The sequence below is a fragment of the Salmo trutta genome, chromosome 1 (assembly GCF_901001165.1).
Source record: "Salmo trutta chromosome 1, fSalTru1.1, whole genome shotgun sequence".
Classification (NCBI taxonomy): domain Eukaryota; kingdom Metazoa; phylum Chordata; class Actinopteri; order Salmoniformes; family Salmonidae; genus Salmo; species Salmo trutta.
Window position 1 is genome coordinate 63,390,643 of NC_042957.1, and position 18,528 is coordinate 63,409,170.

The following is an 18,528-nucleotide window of genomic DNA, read 5'->3' on the forward strand; positions in this document are numbered from 1 at the left end:
CATTTAGCAACACACAATGTAATCTGAATTTGGCCTGATACTGTGCTGGTATGTGGGCATGTGTGCATGAAACCACAGAACCATAGAATGATCATTGTAAACGTCTAATTCTCTGGATGGTGTGTGTGTGCTACTGAATGGAGGATATATTTTTGTTAACAGTAGCAATGCAGTCTCAAGTATACTAAATGTGGGCTATCCTCACTTCCCACAGCTGTGCATCGCCTCGTTATCCCCCACTAATTGTGTTCTATTACATCATCATCATGGCTCATGTAGGCTTCCCCCATGTTCCTAGAGAACAGGGACAGCTAGGCCTTGGCAGAAGAACACTTCAAGAACAGCTACTTTTGTGAAAAATATGAGATTTTTCAGGGGGTGCTGCAGCACCCTCAGCACCCCTACTTTCCATGGCTATGTGGGCAAATATGGGGCAAAACAGAAGAGGTTGGATTAGATTGTTGACAACATGTAAACTATATTTAATCTCCAATGTTTATTGAAAACAAATACATTTGTACAATGAACAATTGTCTCTCAAATACATTGTTACAGTTGTTAGCTAGCTAGACATTTTTTTGCCCCATTAGCATAGACATGACATCAGTCAAAAAAACTCAAAACAACATAAAACTAGCCTACGATTCCCCATATGGCAATTTCTTGAAATTGTCAGTAGTTATCTGGCTATCCAGAATCACAACAACACATGGACTTCTGCCCCATTGAAGCTTGCACATCATTTTGGTGACATTGTCAGTTACATGGTCTATGTCACCACAAACACTCAACAAATACTGAGGTAAAACATGCTGCTTATATATCAGAGGAAGGGAGAGGAATGGTGATTAGCAGAGTAAGTTCAGAGGTACGTTCAGTTTGCTTGAATGTTTGCTAAATTGTGGAACAGTTTGTACAATGCCTACAGTGAAAAGCCTACAAGAGGAATGTTCTCTGTGTGGACAAGTTTTAATATTGTATTGGACTAAGATGAGAAGAACTTTGGAGCGGACAAATGCAGGCTACTGTGAAACTCGATATTCAGGTAGATTGCAATTTTGGAACTTACATGTATTTATTTTTGGATTTGTAATCATTTGTTTTATCATTATTGTTATTGTATATCATGGTTATTATTGTTAGCCTATTTATTAATCAAAATCAGTTCTTTAAATATGCCAAATTTGGACATTTTCATTGGCTAAATGTAGTTGAATCTGTCTTTTTAATTGTGTGATCCATATTTAGATAAAGATAGATTATAAGTAGGCCTGTTGTAAAATAAATAACAGTAGGCTATTGTTGTCATTTGTTGGGTATGGTAGGCACTAACCTTTTTGGGTAATTGCTGCAATATAGCCTGTTCAAAACATTTGTGGTGTCATGACTCTCATGTGAAGATCTGAAGGATCAGGTTACAGTGGGTCCACTCTACAGCGCCCTCTCTCTCCCACAGAGGTGGAGGGGCCGCTTTATGGCGGTCGTAAAATACTCTGCTTCTGGGCTCTGTAGTATTGAGATTGGAATGTCTGTGGAACACAGAGACATGGACGTCAAAAGGGTGAATAATAAAACAGTATTTCAAGCAGTTGGAGTGGTCCGTGGACACTTAAGGAACAGTCATGTCGAGTTTGTTTCATTTGGTGACCTCATGAAGGACAGGAGACACACATTACTGTTTCTTTGTTTGTATACACTTATCAATTATGGCGTTTGCATCTGAATGTTGTATAAAATAAATGATTGAGTATAGGAATACTTTTGGAAAGATAACAATGTGATCTTAGTCTTTTAAATAAGAATTGTTTTTCATAGTAACTTAGGATCAGTCAGTGGCCATGCCCCCATGAGCACAGACATTACACAGCGTCATGGAACGCCCCCTTTTCTACTAAGTATAAAACCCACTTCCAACAAAATGTACATTAGACCAGAAAACATGGAGCTGTCGCTACATGTTGAAATGGTTGGCAACTTTACCAAAGGACAAGACCAGAGAACGTGGAGATCATCCACACGCTGAAATGGTTAAGAAATCTACAAACTAAAGACCAATTATTCAGGCTGCAGCTGTTTAAAACCTCTTTGGGCTAGAGGGCAGTATTTTGACGTCCGGATGAAAAGCATGCCCAAAGTAAACTGCCTGTTACTCAGGCCCAGAACATAGGATATGCATATAATTGGTAGATTTGGATAGAAAACATTCTAAAGTTTCTAAAACCGTTAAGATAATGTCTGTGAGTATAACATAACTGATATAGCAGGCGAAACCCCGAGGACAAACCATCCCAAAAAAAAAAGTCTCTGGTGGACAAACCAGAGACTTTATGTCGATTGACTATCCAAAGTATAAGCATTCCCATGAGTGTAGTGTAGTCGATGTGGGTCCACTCTGAGTTTCCCGCTCTAGAGCTGGCCCCACCCCTTTCCTTTGTCTACCAAGCCGTCATATCGCCATAGCCCACTAGGGACTTTTCAGTGTATCATGTCAGTAAACAACATATAACTATTGAGTGTGTGATTATGTATTTCTGTGATTGATTAGTTAGTTAGTAAATAAATAATTAAACCAATTTGTATATCGCTGATTCATAATTTCTGATGCTAGGGTTTGTGCAGATATCCAAGGGTTTGTGACATTCAGGAATGAGACTGATGAGGTAATAATACATTAATAGAACACTGTAATTGATAAGATAATAAAATATCTGTAGAGTTATATTCAGGAAATTGCAACTCTATAAACAATATTTTCCTGTGGGGCCCCGACTTCCTAGTTAATTACTATTCCATGATTCGTTTAATCACGGAATAATTACACATAGAGAATTGATTTGATAATATAACAGTCTTCACATTTAATGACAGCAAACGTTACGACAGTGGGTTAAACCAGTTTGCAAGTGTTTTGTTTCATTCTGTTGAGACATTTTCTTTGGCCAAATTAAGTTCTAACTGTAATTCTGTGTTTGCGGCAACATAATAGCATGCTCATATTTTATCAATAAACAATGGCCTGACTTAGTTTTGATATTACCTTAATAAGTTTACAATCATTTCTGAAGGTTTGGTGTGGTGTGGCTATTATTAAGCTTTAGCTACTGCAGGCCTACGATATGAAGGCAGTGAGCTCCTGAGCAACTGTCTCTGACATTTGAACTTGAGGTGAGGAAGATGTTTAAGGCCTACCAGAGTTACTCCTATAATCTAACAATATAATGCTTATCTTTATACAAAATATTCTGATCGAAAATGAACGAAGTAGCCTCCTTCTGTAGGTCTATATCTGTATATTAGATGCAGTAGCCGTCTGACATAAAGAAATGCAGGTTGGTGTTGTAGCATGCCACTGGCATACCTCTCTCTCTTTCTATCTCTCTATCTCTCGGGGCTAGTCCTAAGCTTCTCTTCCTTTATATATATATTTATGGTATTATTTTTTTGTAATATCATACAGTGGACATCTAAGCCTATAGGCCTATGCATGCAATGTCCTGATGTATTTAGTGGCAAAATCTCTGACAGCTGAACCATGAGATGGACAATTATTGTTTTAAGAAAGTAAAAAATAAAACAAAAAATAGGCTATAAACCCCTGGCACACACTGGCAAATATTTTCTGGCAGGCAGGCAGACACTGGAATAAGTTGCTGAATGATAATCTGAGGGCATTGCATCGGGGCTTTGTTGCATTTTTTTGTGTGACAAAAAAAAAATGCCAGGATTATTAACCTGTTCCTATGATTTTAAAATAAAGGTTCTGTTCTGGAACAGTATAGATCACCTTAGTTTGCGGTTCTGATTCTGTTCCTCAAAACAAATCGGTTCTGTTCCCTGAACCGTTTCCAACCGCTGGTTTTTACTGAACATCACGTTTCCCCAAAACGTTCTTGTAAGTTCTTGAACAGACTTTGAGGTATGTTTGCTCCCGTTTGGTGGGTTTTGCGAATTGTGGCTTGAAACTTGACAGCGTTCCCCAACCCCCAACCCCCAACCAAACCACTCCCCATTTTTCAACTGGCCGTTCAGTACAGCACCATTTGCGTTCAATTGAACATTCCAGAACGTAAAAACGTACTGATCGCAGCCCATATTTTCTGATAACTGTGAACTCACGGTGACATTGTCAAAATGATATGTGATCATTGTGTGTTGAGTAGGGAATATGAGTATTATTTGATTAGATTTTTATTACATGTGTGTTCTGGGTTGATTATTTGTGTGTGCCCGCGTGCATGAGGTCAGTGTGTATGCACGAGAAAGAGAGTCTTGTTGATTATTTATATGAGTGATGTGTAAACAGAGCCATTGCTGAGATACGGCCTAATTAATCAGTCTAGTGCTCAGTCCAACTATATTCACATAAACAAACCAATGGTCACACCTCTCTCTCCCTGCGTCCTACACACATGCCAGAGCATTCTCACACACACCTCACAGATGCCCCACCACCACTGGCCAAAGTCACAAATAGACCACTTTACCCCTAACAAGCTAGTCCAGGAAATGCACTCTGTGTTGGTGAAATATCATGCCACCTTTTGACGAAAATATGCATTTCTGCTTTATTGCTGATCTTGTGTCGTCCTGGGAAAGAGAGGCAGAGGTAGTCATAAGAGTCCGTTTCTTGTTCGATGGGGGCCTGCTGACAAAGATCACTACTGTAAGACTATCTTGATGTCATCTTGTGACTACTCTTTTTTCTTCCACACCGTCCTACATCAAACTTGCTCAATGATTTTAAAACCAAATTTCAGTTAAAAGCTACAATTTAATTTCCCATGGTCAAAAGCTAAAAAAGTTTGTCTGGCACCAAATATTTTGCTGTCTCCCAGGCAACAAGAAAGTGATCTCTACTTGTGTCTCTGGTCTTGTGGTCGTCTACATCCTGTCCTCTGACTCACCCAAATATAATGTTATTATAAGTAGATCAAAAATAAACTTTCATTAATTATCTTCTCACTCTCAATCACCTTCAACTATGGACGTTTTATTTTCGTCCTCTCTTGCCTGCTAAATAGTTTATAACGCTTTTAAAAACGTATCTGTGATTGGTTCGCTTTTTGAGCGCCTATACTCCTATTGGTTTATCATAGCGTCACTCACATTTGGCTAGTGCACTTGACCATATAAGCTCGCCCGCTCTGTTCTACTGCAGTCCGAAGCCAGCTAAGCATTCTTCCCGCTGTGAACATTTGCGGTTTGTGCAGTCAAGATGAGTGTAAGTACAACTTTCTGTATTTTATTGGTTTACAATGTCTGATATGTTAGTTCATTTGATTGTTATCTGAAAGTAGCCTACATGCAGTGCAAGTTCATAACGGTTCATGTTGGCGCTATTAAACAGCTGTTGGGAACATAATGCGTCGATTTGAATAGCCTATGTGCTGTAGCCCAATATAATAGAGCAATGTCCTCTCTAACAATGCCCTTTTATAGTCAACCTTGTTGTCAATGCGTCTAAGAAGACTAATCAGACTTTTGGCCTGGTAGATGGCTTGACTGTCTTGTTTAGGTTTTATTACATGGCATTTTTTATTGTTCTGCAGTGACTACAGATGAGAAGGGTGTCTCATTGCAATAGGATATGTAGTTTTATCTTATGCAAAAGTTAATTTTATTCTCTCAGTGAATGATTTAAACTTATTGCAATTACTACTGATGACAGAGGTTGTGGACATAGGGCAGGGTGGGGCAGGCATGTAGAAGAAGGACAGCAGTGATATGTTTGTTTTGGGGATAATAAGATCCATGTGTCTTCTAAATAGTTCTTTATACTCTTCAAACCTTCCATGTGATCTTTAGATATAGTGATCTAATTAGTATGTACTAGTAGGGTTTGAATGGGTTGAACTATGGGGGTGCTTGGTCCACCCTTAACAAATCAGGAAACCATAAGCATAAGTATAGGCTATCAATGTCTGCACCCCCAGGAGTGTTGATAAGATCGACGTTGGTCCGGACCACTATTTTTAGGGTGTGTAATTTGAACCCATATGTATTTAGTTGTGTGGGTACAGTACAGTTGGCTGGGTGGGAGTTATGTGGGTACAGTAGGCAGTGTGGGACAGACAGCCTCTGATCAGAGTATGATCATGAACAATATCACTGTGGGTTCAACCTGGGCCACCCCTACTGTTCCTGGACATTACAATCCACATTTAGCCAATAATATTACTTACTCCACTCCCTCACTTTTAACAGGAACTCAATGTGCAGCATTTTGTCTTGGGCGTGACTAACAATGACTCTCTCCTTGGTCTTGTAATACACTCTCTGAGTTAACTGGCTGTGTGTGTGTGTTAACACTCTGAGTTAACTGGCTGTGTGTGTGTTAACACTCTCTGAGTTAACTGGCTGTGTGTGTGTGTTAACACTCTGAGGTCTCTGGCTGTGTGTGTGTTAACACTCGCTGAGTTAACTGGCTGTGTGTGTGTTAACACTCTCTGAGTTAACTGGCTGTGTGTGTGTTAACACTCTCTGAGTTAACTGGCTGTGTGTGTGTTAACACTCTCTGAGTTAACTGGCTGTGTGTGATAATAAAGGCTTTGTTTCACCGTGGCTGTTTTGTGGTTACCATGGTAATCATAGATGTGTTGGGAGAGCAACAGGGTTAATTCTATTCAGATCTAAATGAATTAAAGTTACCGTAAACAGAGGTCAGAATAGATAGAGTAGCAGAGTGATGTTATATCCAGTGAGCCAGTATGATCTTCCCCAAGCGGAGCTATAGGATATACCTACAGTAAACGTCAGGTTAACAATGGTTAGATTGGCTGTCATGTCCAGAGCTCAGTTGGTAGAGCATTGTGCTTGCAACTCCAAGGTTGTTGGTTCGATTCCCACAGGGGACCTGTGTGAAAATGTGTGCAGTTGCTTTGGATAAGAGTATCTGATATTTAATAACTAGAATGTAAATGTCAGTCAGGTAAGCTTTATAGTAAGTAACGTATACAGCCAGGAGTTATCATGTGTATTTCCGAACTATGTATATCCATTCTACCCATCCTATTTCTGCGTTGCCTGCAGCTGCAGCCCAGCTGTCCTGTGTCTCTCAAACAGTGTGGGGAGGTATGTCTCACACTGGGATGGGAACTGCAGTCTGAAGTAGCACTGGGCTGCATGTAGCCAAGTCCAGCTAGCGCCATAGATTTTACACACAGTTTACATTAAGGAGGGAGGACTAACACGGAAAGAATGCAACACTTCACAATCGCCCCCTCTCTCTTTCCCCCACTCTCTCTCTCTCTCTCTCTCTCTCTCTTTGAACTTTATACCGCTTTCCCTATTTCTAATTTTTGTAACTCTTCTTTCTGTCTGTCGGTCCTCTCATCCACCCTCTACCCCTCCCTTTCCCTTTCTGCTCCTCTCTTTATTTCTCTCTCCTCTACATTCTCTCTCTCTCTCTCTCTCTTGCCAGAATGTAGCCTTCTAGTCTGTGCCAACACTAAGAGCTCTAATGTTATATTATCCTGTTCTATGTCTGGATTGGGTGTCAGTGGGTTTGTGTCTGGCTCTGGACTGTTAAAGGCCAGGTACTGTGTCCTACTGTATGTCTTGTAAGCAATGATTAGGCACTTACTGTACGTTCAATATTACACTGTAAGCAGTGTAAGTTCACACTCCTATCCCCCAGTGACTTACAATAAGTGCATTCAAGGAAGAAAGTTAAAACACATGTTCAGGGGTAATGTGTGAAATTTTTTCTTGTCCACTGCCCACTGTGTTGCTGACAGAAACAAAACCGAAGTACAAATGTTGATGTCATTTCCCTTTGAGTATCCTGTTTGATTATCTGCTGTTGCCCAGGGGTATACAGTATATTATCAACCTGGTCTTTAGCTCAACTGGCTGACTATGTCTTCTGTCAGAGAAGGAACAGGGTTTTGCCAAGTGACAGAAATGGGTAACATTTACTACACACCACAGCCAATAGATGTCATGTGGAAAGAAGGGCAACAATAAGAGGTCTATATGCAGATCATTAAGAGAACTGTAGATGTGCAGACAAACATCATCTAAACACCATTTCCCCTGCCACATGTAAAGATCATTCATTACTTTGATCCTGTGCCGTGCCCAACCTCCATTGGTCCCATGTTGGCGGCCCACCATAATATGGGACCTGCGGAAAATGTGACTTCACTTCAGCCTTACTGAGTGTAACCCAGCCTTCCTTCCCCCATCATTTATGGACAGATTTAGCCTCCCCTCCAAATTCCAAATCTCTGAAGGGAAAATAGGAACGCTGTCCAGGACTGGGATTTATAGCAATCTTTGGGCCATTCCATAGATGTAAAACATTTAATTGGAGACAGATGTTGTATTTGTTAGACTGATGGGGCTAGGATCAAAGTACAGGAAAGGGTTTAGCAAAGTGTAGCCATACCCTATAGCTCTCTACACCAGAGCCATGTAAAGACTCCACGTCTACACTATAACCACTGAACACACACTGGTTGAATCAACGTTGTTCCACATTATTTTAATGTGGAATATATATTGAATTGACATCTGTGCATTGTGGGTACTTACTATAATAATGGTTTTATAGAACCATCTTTTTTCAGAAGTTATAGGCCATAACTTATGGCCAATTACGTATTAACTATCAGCTAATTGCACATTTGATGTTTTTCAATTGATGTATTTCTCTGTCTCACCCTTCTCTCTCTCTATCCCTTCTCTTTCTCTCCCTCTCTCTCTCTCCATTATTTCTCTCCCTCCCTCTCTCTCTGTCTCTCCCTTCTCTCTCTACAGGGTGTTGTGGTAAAGAACATGTCCTTCAAGCTGGGCCAGACCCTGACCATCACAGGGATCCCTAACTCTGAAGCAACACAGTGAGTAGCTAACCCCCTTCAGACACAATTCATTGTCACTCCACTTCTCAGTCAGCAGACTAGAGACATAGAGAAACAAGTCACTGTATCACCAGAATGATCTGTTCATATTCACAACATACATCATCAAACTACAATGAAAAAGTAGATTATAGCTATAAACTGTTTCTGTGTAATTATCAATCCAGATCCTCTTTCTCTGTAGGTTAAAGGATTTCCTTATCCCTTCTCTGTGTCTGTGTGCTCTCCTCTTCCTTTCCTGTAGTTTTGTCATCAACGTGGGTAACAGCGAGGATGACCTCGCCTTGCACATGAACCCTCGCTTCGACGCCCACGGAGACACCCGAGCCGTGGTGTGTAACTCCTACCATGGAGGCAAGTGGTGTGAGGAGCACAGAGAGGGAGGATTCCCCTTCAACCAGGGAGAGGAGTTTAAGGTGAGAAATTACACTGTGCGTGGGTGTGTGTGTGTGCACAGGTCGATATGTGTACATTTTCAATTTAACCCATGCTGATGTGAATGTCCTCCTCTCTTCCCATGTGTGTAAGGGAGTTCTACTAGGGACCTCTGGTGGCAATAACTTGCAATCACTGCATCCCAAATACCTAAGCACTTCTTTGGATAAAAATGTGTAATTACTTCTGTCTCAGATAAATATCACTTTCACCAAGGAGCAGTTCCTAGTTTCGCTTCCCGACGGCTCTGAGATCCACTTCCCCAATCGCCAAGGAGACGAGAAGTATAAATACATGCACTTCGAGGGCGACGTCAGGATCCAGGGCGTCGAGATCAAGTAGACGAGTCAGAGTGGAGAAGAATCCTCCATTAGGCACTCAATTGGATCTTTAGCTTTCTTGTCTGGCTGCTCATTGGCTTTCCAGAGGTCCACACACACACACACACACACACACACACACACACACACACACACACACACACACACACACACACACACAAGCCTTATTCTCAGTTTTTTACTCACTCACCATAGTTTTAAGTTAGTTTTAATGCTGCCATTCCTAACCAATGGATGGAGCCACTAACAATTGAAACCTACAAGTAAAATATATATTTTACAGGAGCAGCACATTACAAGCTTGGAAGTGTTGAAATGTGAAAAGTTCCCTGGGAGTTAAATTCATTTCAATTGTTTTATTGAAGATAAATGTGTATTTCATTAATGTGGAACAATCATTCCAGATCATTCCAGAAGTGGTTTAAGAAAAGTGCAAAGTATTTGTTCATTAAAATGATATTTTTATGAACCATTTCAGATTGTATCTTCCTTTGTGAAAATGTGTGATTTTAATCAGCAGGTTTTCTTTTTGTAAATGTCTGTATAGCTATCAATGTTAGAGATAATTTATCCATAATAGCACTTTGGATAGGCTAGTATTCTTCAGTGACTTTATTACATGCATTACAAGATGTTAGGTTACAGATTCATTCCTGCAGCCTAATTATTTATGAATTGAATGAGCGATGCAACTCCTTTGCAGTTACAGTTGAAGTCGGAAGTTTACATACACCTTAGCCAAATACATTTAAACTCAGTTTTTCACAATTCCAGAAATGTAATCCTTGTAAAAATTCCGTGTCTTAGGTCAGTTAGGATCACCACTTTATTTTAAGAATGTGAAATGTCAGAATAATAGTAGAGAGAATGATTTATTTCAGCTTTTATTTCTTTCATCACATTCCCAGTGGGTCAGAAGTTTACATACACTCAATTAGTATTTGATAGCATTGCCTTTAAATTGTTTAATTAACTTGGGTCAAACGTTTCGGGTAGCCTTCCACAAATTTTAGGAAGAGAGGGTCCAGATTGTCTAGCCCTGCTGATTGGTAGGGGTCCAGATTTTGCAGCTCTTTCAGAACATCAGCTATCGGGATTTGGGTGAAGGAGAAATGGGAGAGGCTTGGGCAAGTAGCAGTGAGGGGTGCAGGGCTGTTGACCAGGGTAGAGGTAGCCAGGTGGAAAGCATGGCCAGCCGTAGAAAAATGCTTATTGAAATTCTCAATTATCGCAGATTTATCGGTGGTGACAGTGTTTCCTAGCCTCAGTGCGGCAGGCAGCTGGGAGGAGGTGCTCTTATTCTCCATGGACTTTACAGTGTCCTTGTGAAGATGCTGGAGGAAACAGGTACAAAGTATCTATATCCACATTAAAACGAGTCCTATATCGACATAACCTGAAAGGCTGCTCAGCAAGGAAGAAGCCAATGCTCCAAAACCACCATAAAAAATCCAGACTACGGTTTGCAACTGAACATGGGGACAAAGATTTAACTTTTTGGAGAAATGTCCTCTGGTCTGATGAAACAAAAATAGAACTGTTTGGCCATAATGACCATTGTTATGTTTGGAGGAAAAAGGGGGAGGCTTGCAAGCCGAAGAACACTATCCCAACCGTGAAGCACAGGGGTGGCAGCATCATGTTATGGGGGTGCTTTGCTGCAGGAGGGACTGGCGCACTTCACAAAATAGATGGCATCATGAGGGAGGAAAATTATGTGGATATGTTGAAGCAACATCTGAAGACATCAGTCAGGAAGTTAAAGATTGGTCGCAAATGGGTCTTCCAAATTGACAATGACCCCAAGCATACTCCCAAAGTTGTGGCAAAATAGCTTAAGGACAACAAAGTCAAGGTATTGTTGTGGCCATCACAAAGCCCCGACCTCAATCCTATAGAAAATGTATGGGCAGAACTGAAAAAGTGTGTGCGAGCAAGGCCTACAAACCTGACTCAGTTAAACAAGCTCTGTCAGGAGTAATGGGCCAAAATTCACCCAACTTATTGTGGGAAGCTTGTGGAAGGCTACCCGACTCTGTCTCTCTCTCAAATGTTCTGATTTGGCCGCATTTCTTTCCCATCGATGATCACTCTTGTACTGACAAAAAATTACGTTTTCCCTGCCTTTCGAGCTGCAGCTGCCATCGGCCACAGTTTCTCCCGTGTCACTTTCACCACTGACGTCAGATCCTCTGTGAACCTCAATTTTTGCTTGATGAGGAACTGACAGCTCTTTGCTCGTCTCCAGAGAAGATCCCGTGTAGATCTGTTGGTGAACCTGATGATGGTTGTCCTCGGTCTCTTGTCTTGATCCTTGAGTCTTCCCAAACAATGAACGATGTCCACAGTTTCCTGAAGTTTGGCTTTTGATTCGGGAATGACAGCTTCACAGATGTCAACAACTCTGCATTTGATGTCCTCACCCACCTGCTCTGGAATTCCATGGAGCCTCAGGTTTCACCAGGGCTGGTATCTCTCTGCCTTATTCACCTTTTGCTCGAGTTCAGCCACCTTCTTTTCATTTTTCCGTCAGATAACTTCCATTTTCTTCATGTCACTTTTGAAGGTTTTCACTTCAGAGATAAAGTCAACAGATTTTTTTATGGCCTCAATTTTCATCGTATTCACCCTAACCATGTCCTCCAAGCCATTTGCCCTTTCATCTATCTTTGCTGTCAAAAGCATCACAATATTGTTGTGCATCTCAAGAAGTGACACACCCTCTTGTCCTCTCATCTTTTTCCCCTGGGGTTGGACTGGAGTGTCGGGGTCATAAGCTGGGGACTGGATGAGTGCAACTTGTCAGCATTGTTGTCCGTGCTCACCAAATTTTCATCAACCACAGCAGTATGTCCCCCCACAGATACATTCTGAAGAGGAGTACCCAAAACCATACCATCTTTTGCTGGTAATTGCTAATCTGATGATTTCTCAATTTCGTTTGGTTCTGGTCGTGGAAGTTTCCATGTAGATGAGCTAGTTTTTGAGCTAGCTAGTGTTGTCGCTAACTTAATAGTTTAAGAGGTGAATAACTTGCAGAAAGTAATCAATTACTTTGGTAAACAAAAAAAGGGGTTTTATGGCCTTAGAAATGAGCAATTGGTCATATTTGGGTGAGGAAATCCAACAATACCTTGAGCTATCAAAAAAGCGCATCTGCACTGACCGCCATCTTGCTCGCGCCCAGCGTCACCCTCATGTTGGTGATAGCAGGCTAAGTAGTTCTAGGTAGCTTTTTTTTGTTTTGTAAGGACTGCAACGCAGATCTTGTATTCGTTCAAGAAACACATTCATGCAAAGAGGACAATAATTATTGGAAAAATCAGTGGGGCAGTGACATTTTTTTGGCCCACGGGACTAATCATTCAGCTGGGGTTGCAATTTTAGCACACAATTTCAAAGGGAAATTTTTGTTTACTCAAATGGACTCCAATGGACATTGGCTAGTAGTGGTCATCAACCACATGGACAGATTATTTGTGTTGTGTAATGTATATGGATACTGTTCTAGTCCTCCAAATAACTTACTTCTAGAGGAAATTGAAGAAATTCTTAAAAGTGTTCTGAGAAAATATCCATCCAGTCAGATTATAGTTGGTGGAGATTTTAATATGGTTTATTATAATGAGACTGATAGATTGCCTCATAGGCCTAACATTGGTGTGAACAAGTTGGTGAATTTCTGCCAAAACCTGGACCTAATTGACATATGGAGAGTAAAAAACCCTGGAGAGATACAATACACATGGAGTAATAGAGATCGTTCCTTACAATCAAGAATTGATTTGTGGGTGATAACCTCTAGTCTTGTGCCCAACACTGTAGAGGTAAAAATACTGCCTGCAGTCCTGACGGATCATAAAGTCATATGGTTGACTGTAAGAATGTTCAGTAATGATGGTAAGAAATACTCTGGTGGTTATTGGAAATTAAATAACTCATTGTTATTGCATGATGATTTAAAAAATGGGATTAAGAATCTAATTTCTGTTTACTGGAGTTTAGCTACATCTAATGCAGAATATGGGAAATATTGGGAACTGCTGAAATTTAAAATCCACTCAGCTTGTATTACTTATGGAAAACGGCTTGCTTTAAGAAGGAGATGTGAGGTAGCTGAACTCTCTAAAACAATTGCCGATATCACAGAGATTGAGCATCTTGATCTTAATGAGAAAGCTAAATTGAATGATTTACAGAATCAACTAGATACATTGTATGAGGAAAAGGCTAGAGGAGCTTTCATAAGATCCAGAAAACAATGGCTTGAAAAAGGTGAAAAGAACAGTAGATACTTTTTTAATTTGGAGAAGAGGAGAGGGGAACTCAACCCACTTTGGAAATTTAAGATTAATGGGGTTACTACTGAGGATAGAGAGTTGTTATCAGACTTTACCACTAAGTTTTATGAGAATCTTTACTCCTTAGATAACAATTTGTGTAACTCTAAGGATCTCCTTGATTCTATAGAGAATGTTAATTCGGTTAGTGAAGAACTCAATCAGTCTTGTTGCCAAGATTTATCCATTATGGACATCCAGTACGGGGTTGCTCAGTTAAAAAAGAACAAATCTCCAGGTTGTGATGGATTAACCTCTGAATTTTACAAAACCTTCTTTGAAGAAATAGCACCTTTTTTACTTGAAACCTTTAAGGAGGCTATAAAGAAGGGATAACTACCTGCCTCTCTGAAGCAAGGGGTTATTACTCTTATACCTAAACCACACAAGGATCTCCTAAGTATTGATAATTGGCGTCCAATCACACTCCTAAATAACAACTACAAAATTATAGCCTTAATCTTTGCAAAAAGGTTAAAGTCTTGCTTAAATGATCTGATTAATGAATGTCAATCAGGGTTTATGAAAGGGCGCCATATATCTAATAATCTGAGGCTGGTGTTAGACTTGGTTGAGTATTGTGCTCTATTAGATGACTTCCCTGTTATCCTATTTTTGGATTTTCAGAAAGCATTTGATACAGTAAGTCACAATTTTATCTTTGATTGTCTTAAGTATTTGAAATTTGGTCGTTTTTTTGTTGATGCTATTAGAACTCTGTATAATGGTGGCAATAGCTGTATCAAACTCTGTCATGGAACATCCTCGAGGTTTAACATTTACAAAGGAATATGTCCAATTTCACCTTTTTTATTTTTGTTAGTATCTCAAATGTTATGCTCATTAGTTCATAAAAGTCAATTTGAAGGCATTACATTCCAGGCCAGAGAGATCAAGATATCCCACCTGGTGGATGACACCTCACTTTTTTTGAAAAATGTGTCTCAAGCTAGATTAGCATTGGATATCGTGAAGCAGTTCTCCAAAATCTCAGGTTTGGCATTAAATCTTTCCCAATGTGAGATGTTTGTTTTGAAAGGTGCTTTTATCCAAAGCTGAGGGGCTATCTCGTGCATCCTATCTTTTTTCATCTATTGACATTCTCAAATCCACTTGCTGTACCTTAGATAGGCTTTTGTACAACTTCATATGGAAAAACAAGCCACATAAGATAAAGAGATGTTATCACCAACAGGGTTTGTGATGGCGGTCTAAATGTCTTAGATTTCACTCTCTTCATTCAGATATCAAAAGTCAACTGGATTAAAAGATACATTAAAAATCCTCATAGTTTCTGGAATATTATACCTCATTTTGTTTTTCAGAAGCTCGGAGGGCTTAAATTTTTACTACAATGTCCATATATTGTGGGTAAACTTCCTGTGAAACTGGCAGATTTTCACAAGCAGGCTTTAATGTGCTGGGCTTTGTTGTATAAACACAACTTTTCACCTCATAAATGTTTTATATGGAACAATGGGTCGATATTATATAGAAACAAGATGTTATTTAACCATAAATGGTTCTCGAAAAACATTGTCCTTGTCAGCCAATTAGTTCATATTAGTGGGAATCTATTTACACGGAGAGAATTTATGGAAAGATACAACTTTGAGGTTTCAAGCAAGGAATATGACACTGTTATTAAAGCTATACCTAGTGGGATAAAAACTTACTACTACTACTATAATGCATGTTTTGGAATATCTCCGATTGTAAGCGATATTCAGGTGAATGGCATTGGTCTACTAGATACGAAATTCAACAATCGTTTATTAAGGGATATTTTCTACAGGAAGTCTATTCCCTCTGCGATATTTTGTTGGGCTTCATTGTTTGATGTAAACTGGCGCGGTGCTTGGCTCACTCCACACAAATTTATGGTGACCAATAAAGTAAAGGAGATCTCCTTTAAGATAATCCATAGATTCTATCTGTGTAATAGCTTGATATCTAAATTGACTGCTCAAAAAAATAAAGGGAACACTTAAACAAAACATCCTAGATCTGAATGAAATAAATAATCTTATTAAATACTTTATTCTTTACATAGTTGAATGTGCTGACAACAAAATCACACAAAAATAATCAATGGAAATCCAATTTATCAACCCATGGACGTCTGGATTTGGAGTCACACTCAAAATTAAAGTGGAAAACCACACTACAGGCTGATCCAACTTTGATGTAATGTCCTTAAAACAAGTCAAAATGAGGCTCAGTAGGGTGTGTGGCCTCCACGTGCCTGTATGACCTCCCTACAATGCCTGGGCATGCTAATGATGAGGTGGCGGATGGTCTCCTGAGGGATCTCCTCCCAAACCTGGACTAAAGCATCCGCCTACTCCTGGACAGTCTGTGGTGCAACGTGGCGTTGGTGGAAGGAGCGAGACATGATGTCCCAGATGTGCTCAATTGGATTCAGGTCTGGGGAACAGGCGGGCCAGTCCATAGCATCAATGCCTTCCTCTTGCAGGAACTGCTGACACACTCCAGCCACATGAGGTCTAGCATTGTCTTGCATTAGGAGGAACCCAGGGCCAACCGCACCAGCATATGGTCTCACAAGGGGTCTGAGGATCACATCTCGGTACCTAATGGCAGTCAGGCTACCTCTGGCGAGCACATGGAGGGCTGTGCGGCCCCCCAAAGAAATGCCACCCCACACCATGACTGACCCACCGCCAAACCGGTCATGCTGGAGGATGTCGCAGGCAGCAGAACGTTCTCCACGGCGTCTCCAGACTCTGTCACGTCTGTCACGTGCTCAGTGTGAACCTGCTTTCATCTGTGAAGAGCACAGGGCGCCAGTGGCGAATTTGCCAATCTTGGTGTTCTCTGGCAAATGCCAAACGTCCTACACGGTGTTGGGCTGTAAGCACAACCCCCACCTGTGGACGTCGGGCCCTCATACCACCCTCATGGAGTCTGTTTCTGACCGGTTGAGCAGACACATGCACATTTGTGGCCTGCCGGAGGTCATTTTGCAGGTCCTGCAGGTCCTGCTTCTCCTGCTCCTCCTTGCACAAAGGCGGAGGTAGCGGTCCTGCTGCTGGGTTGTTCCCCTCCTACGGCCTCCTCCACGTCTCCTGATGTACTGGCCTGTCTCCTGGTAGCGCCTCCATGCTCTGGACACTACGCTGACAGACACAGCAAACCTTCTTGCCACAGCTTGCATTGATGTGCCATCCTGGATGAGCTGCACTACCTGAGCCACTTGTGTGGGTTGTAGTCTCATGCTACCACTAGAGTGAAAGCCCCGCCAGCATTCAAAAGTGACCAAAACATCAGCCAGGATGCATAGGAACTGAGAAGTGGTCTGTGGTCCCCACCTGCAGAATCACTCCTTTATTGGGGGTGTCTTGCTAATTGCCTATAATTTCCACCTGTTGTCTATTCCATTTGCACAACAGCATGTGAAATTTATTGTCAATCAGTGTTGCTTCCTAAGTGGACAGTTTGATTTCACAGAAGTGTGATTGACTTGGAGTTACATTGTGTTGTTTAAGTGTTCCCTTTATTTTTTTGAGCAGTGTATATACTTGATGTTACCAGTGAATGCAGTTTTTGTGAATTAGAAACTGAATCTATTGAACACTTATTCTGTAATTGTTTATATTGTGAAGTGTTCTGGACTGATGTAAAAATACATATTGGCCTCAAATTGCCCATGCTGGCATAGCCCAATGGTTCCCCGCCCACTTCGCTACCGTCAAAAGAAAATAAATGGGGCTCCGTTGTCTCATCGCCTCCATCATATCATGTGGTAATGTACTGTTAGGTCTACACTATCTATCTCCCAGGTAACACCTGCTACTTTTGGGGAAAGCGTGATCCTCATAGAATGGAATTCATGCAGGACAATGTGGGAACTAGAGGTCCACATCGACATTAAAGAGAGAAGTAGTAAGAAGATGGCGAGGTGTCTCAGGTGAGCAATCACTCAACACCGAATTTGAAATGATGGATTTATTGGTCACTCATCAACTATTGTCGATAAAACCACTAGGAGGCGCCAAGCGACCAATAATAATAAAAAATACACCAAAAATCGTTTTTCTCATAGTTCCGTGATATCAGCTATTTCTTAAAATGGATGATTTCACTAATTTCTAGAAATGAAATGAACAGATAATCATATCGGTCTAAAATATCAAGGTAGTCAAATAAATATTGCTATTAGGATGTAAATCACAGCTAGTACATTGTTTTCTACCTCATTCAGGGGATGAACCGTTTTAGTTTCAGTGACCCAATATTTTGGACTAAATATTTACTCAACCTTTTTGCTTTTCTTTGAATTATCAACACATCTGACCACACATTATACAGACTGGCTGGTTGGGAATGGATATTATTATAGGCCTAATTCAGAAATGTTTTTCCCAACACTAATACTATCTATATTGTGACTGTTTTATGTACTGTAACTACACTATGGGATTTGTGGCTTTGTCAGTATGACAGACAAGTCAACGTGTAGCAAAGGGCTGTTTTGGTTTTATCACATACTGTCACATTCCTGTAGGCTGTCCGTGGTGCTGATCACTA

At 40.6% G+C, this 18,528-nt stretch overlaps 1 protein-coding gene and 1 pseudogene across 1 annotated transcript; both read left to right on the forward strand.

Moving 5' to 3' along the window:
* The first annotated feature begins 5,116 nt into the window (after positions 1-5,116).
* On the forward strand, positions 5,117-10,111 carry LOC115204992 (beta-galactoside-binding lectin). The gene is made up of 4 exons (XM_029770566.1): positions 5,117-5,221; positions 8,761-8,840; positions 9,106-9,277; positions 9,492-10,111. The coding sequence occupies exons 1-4, from the start codon at positions 5,216-5,218 to the stop codon at positions 9,636-9,638; spliced, it is 405 nt and encodes a 134-aa protein (XP_029626426.1). The 5' UTR covers positions 5,117-5,215; the 3' UTR covers positions 9,639-10,111.
* A 7,729-nt stretch (positions 10,112-17,840) lies between these two features.
* Positions 17,841-18,528, forward strand: part of LOC115197103 (sodium channel protein 1 brain-like) — a 25,290-nt pseudogene continuing 24,602 nt past the window's right edge.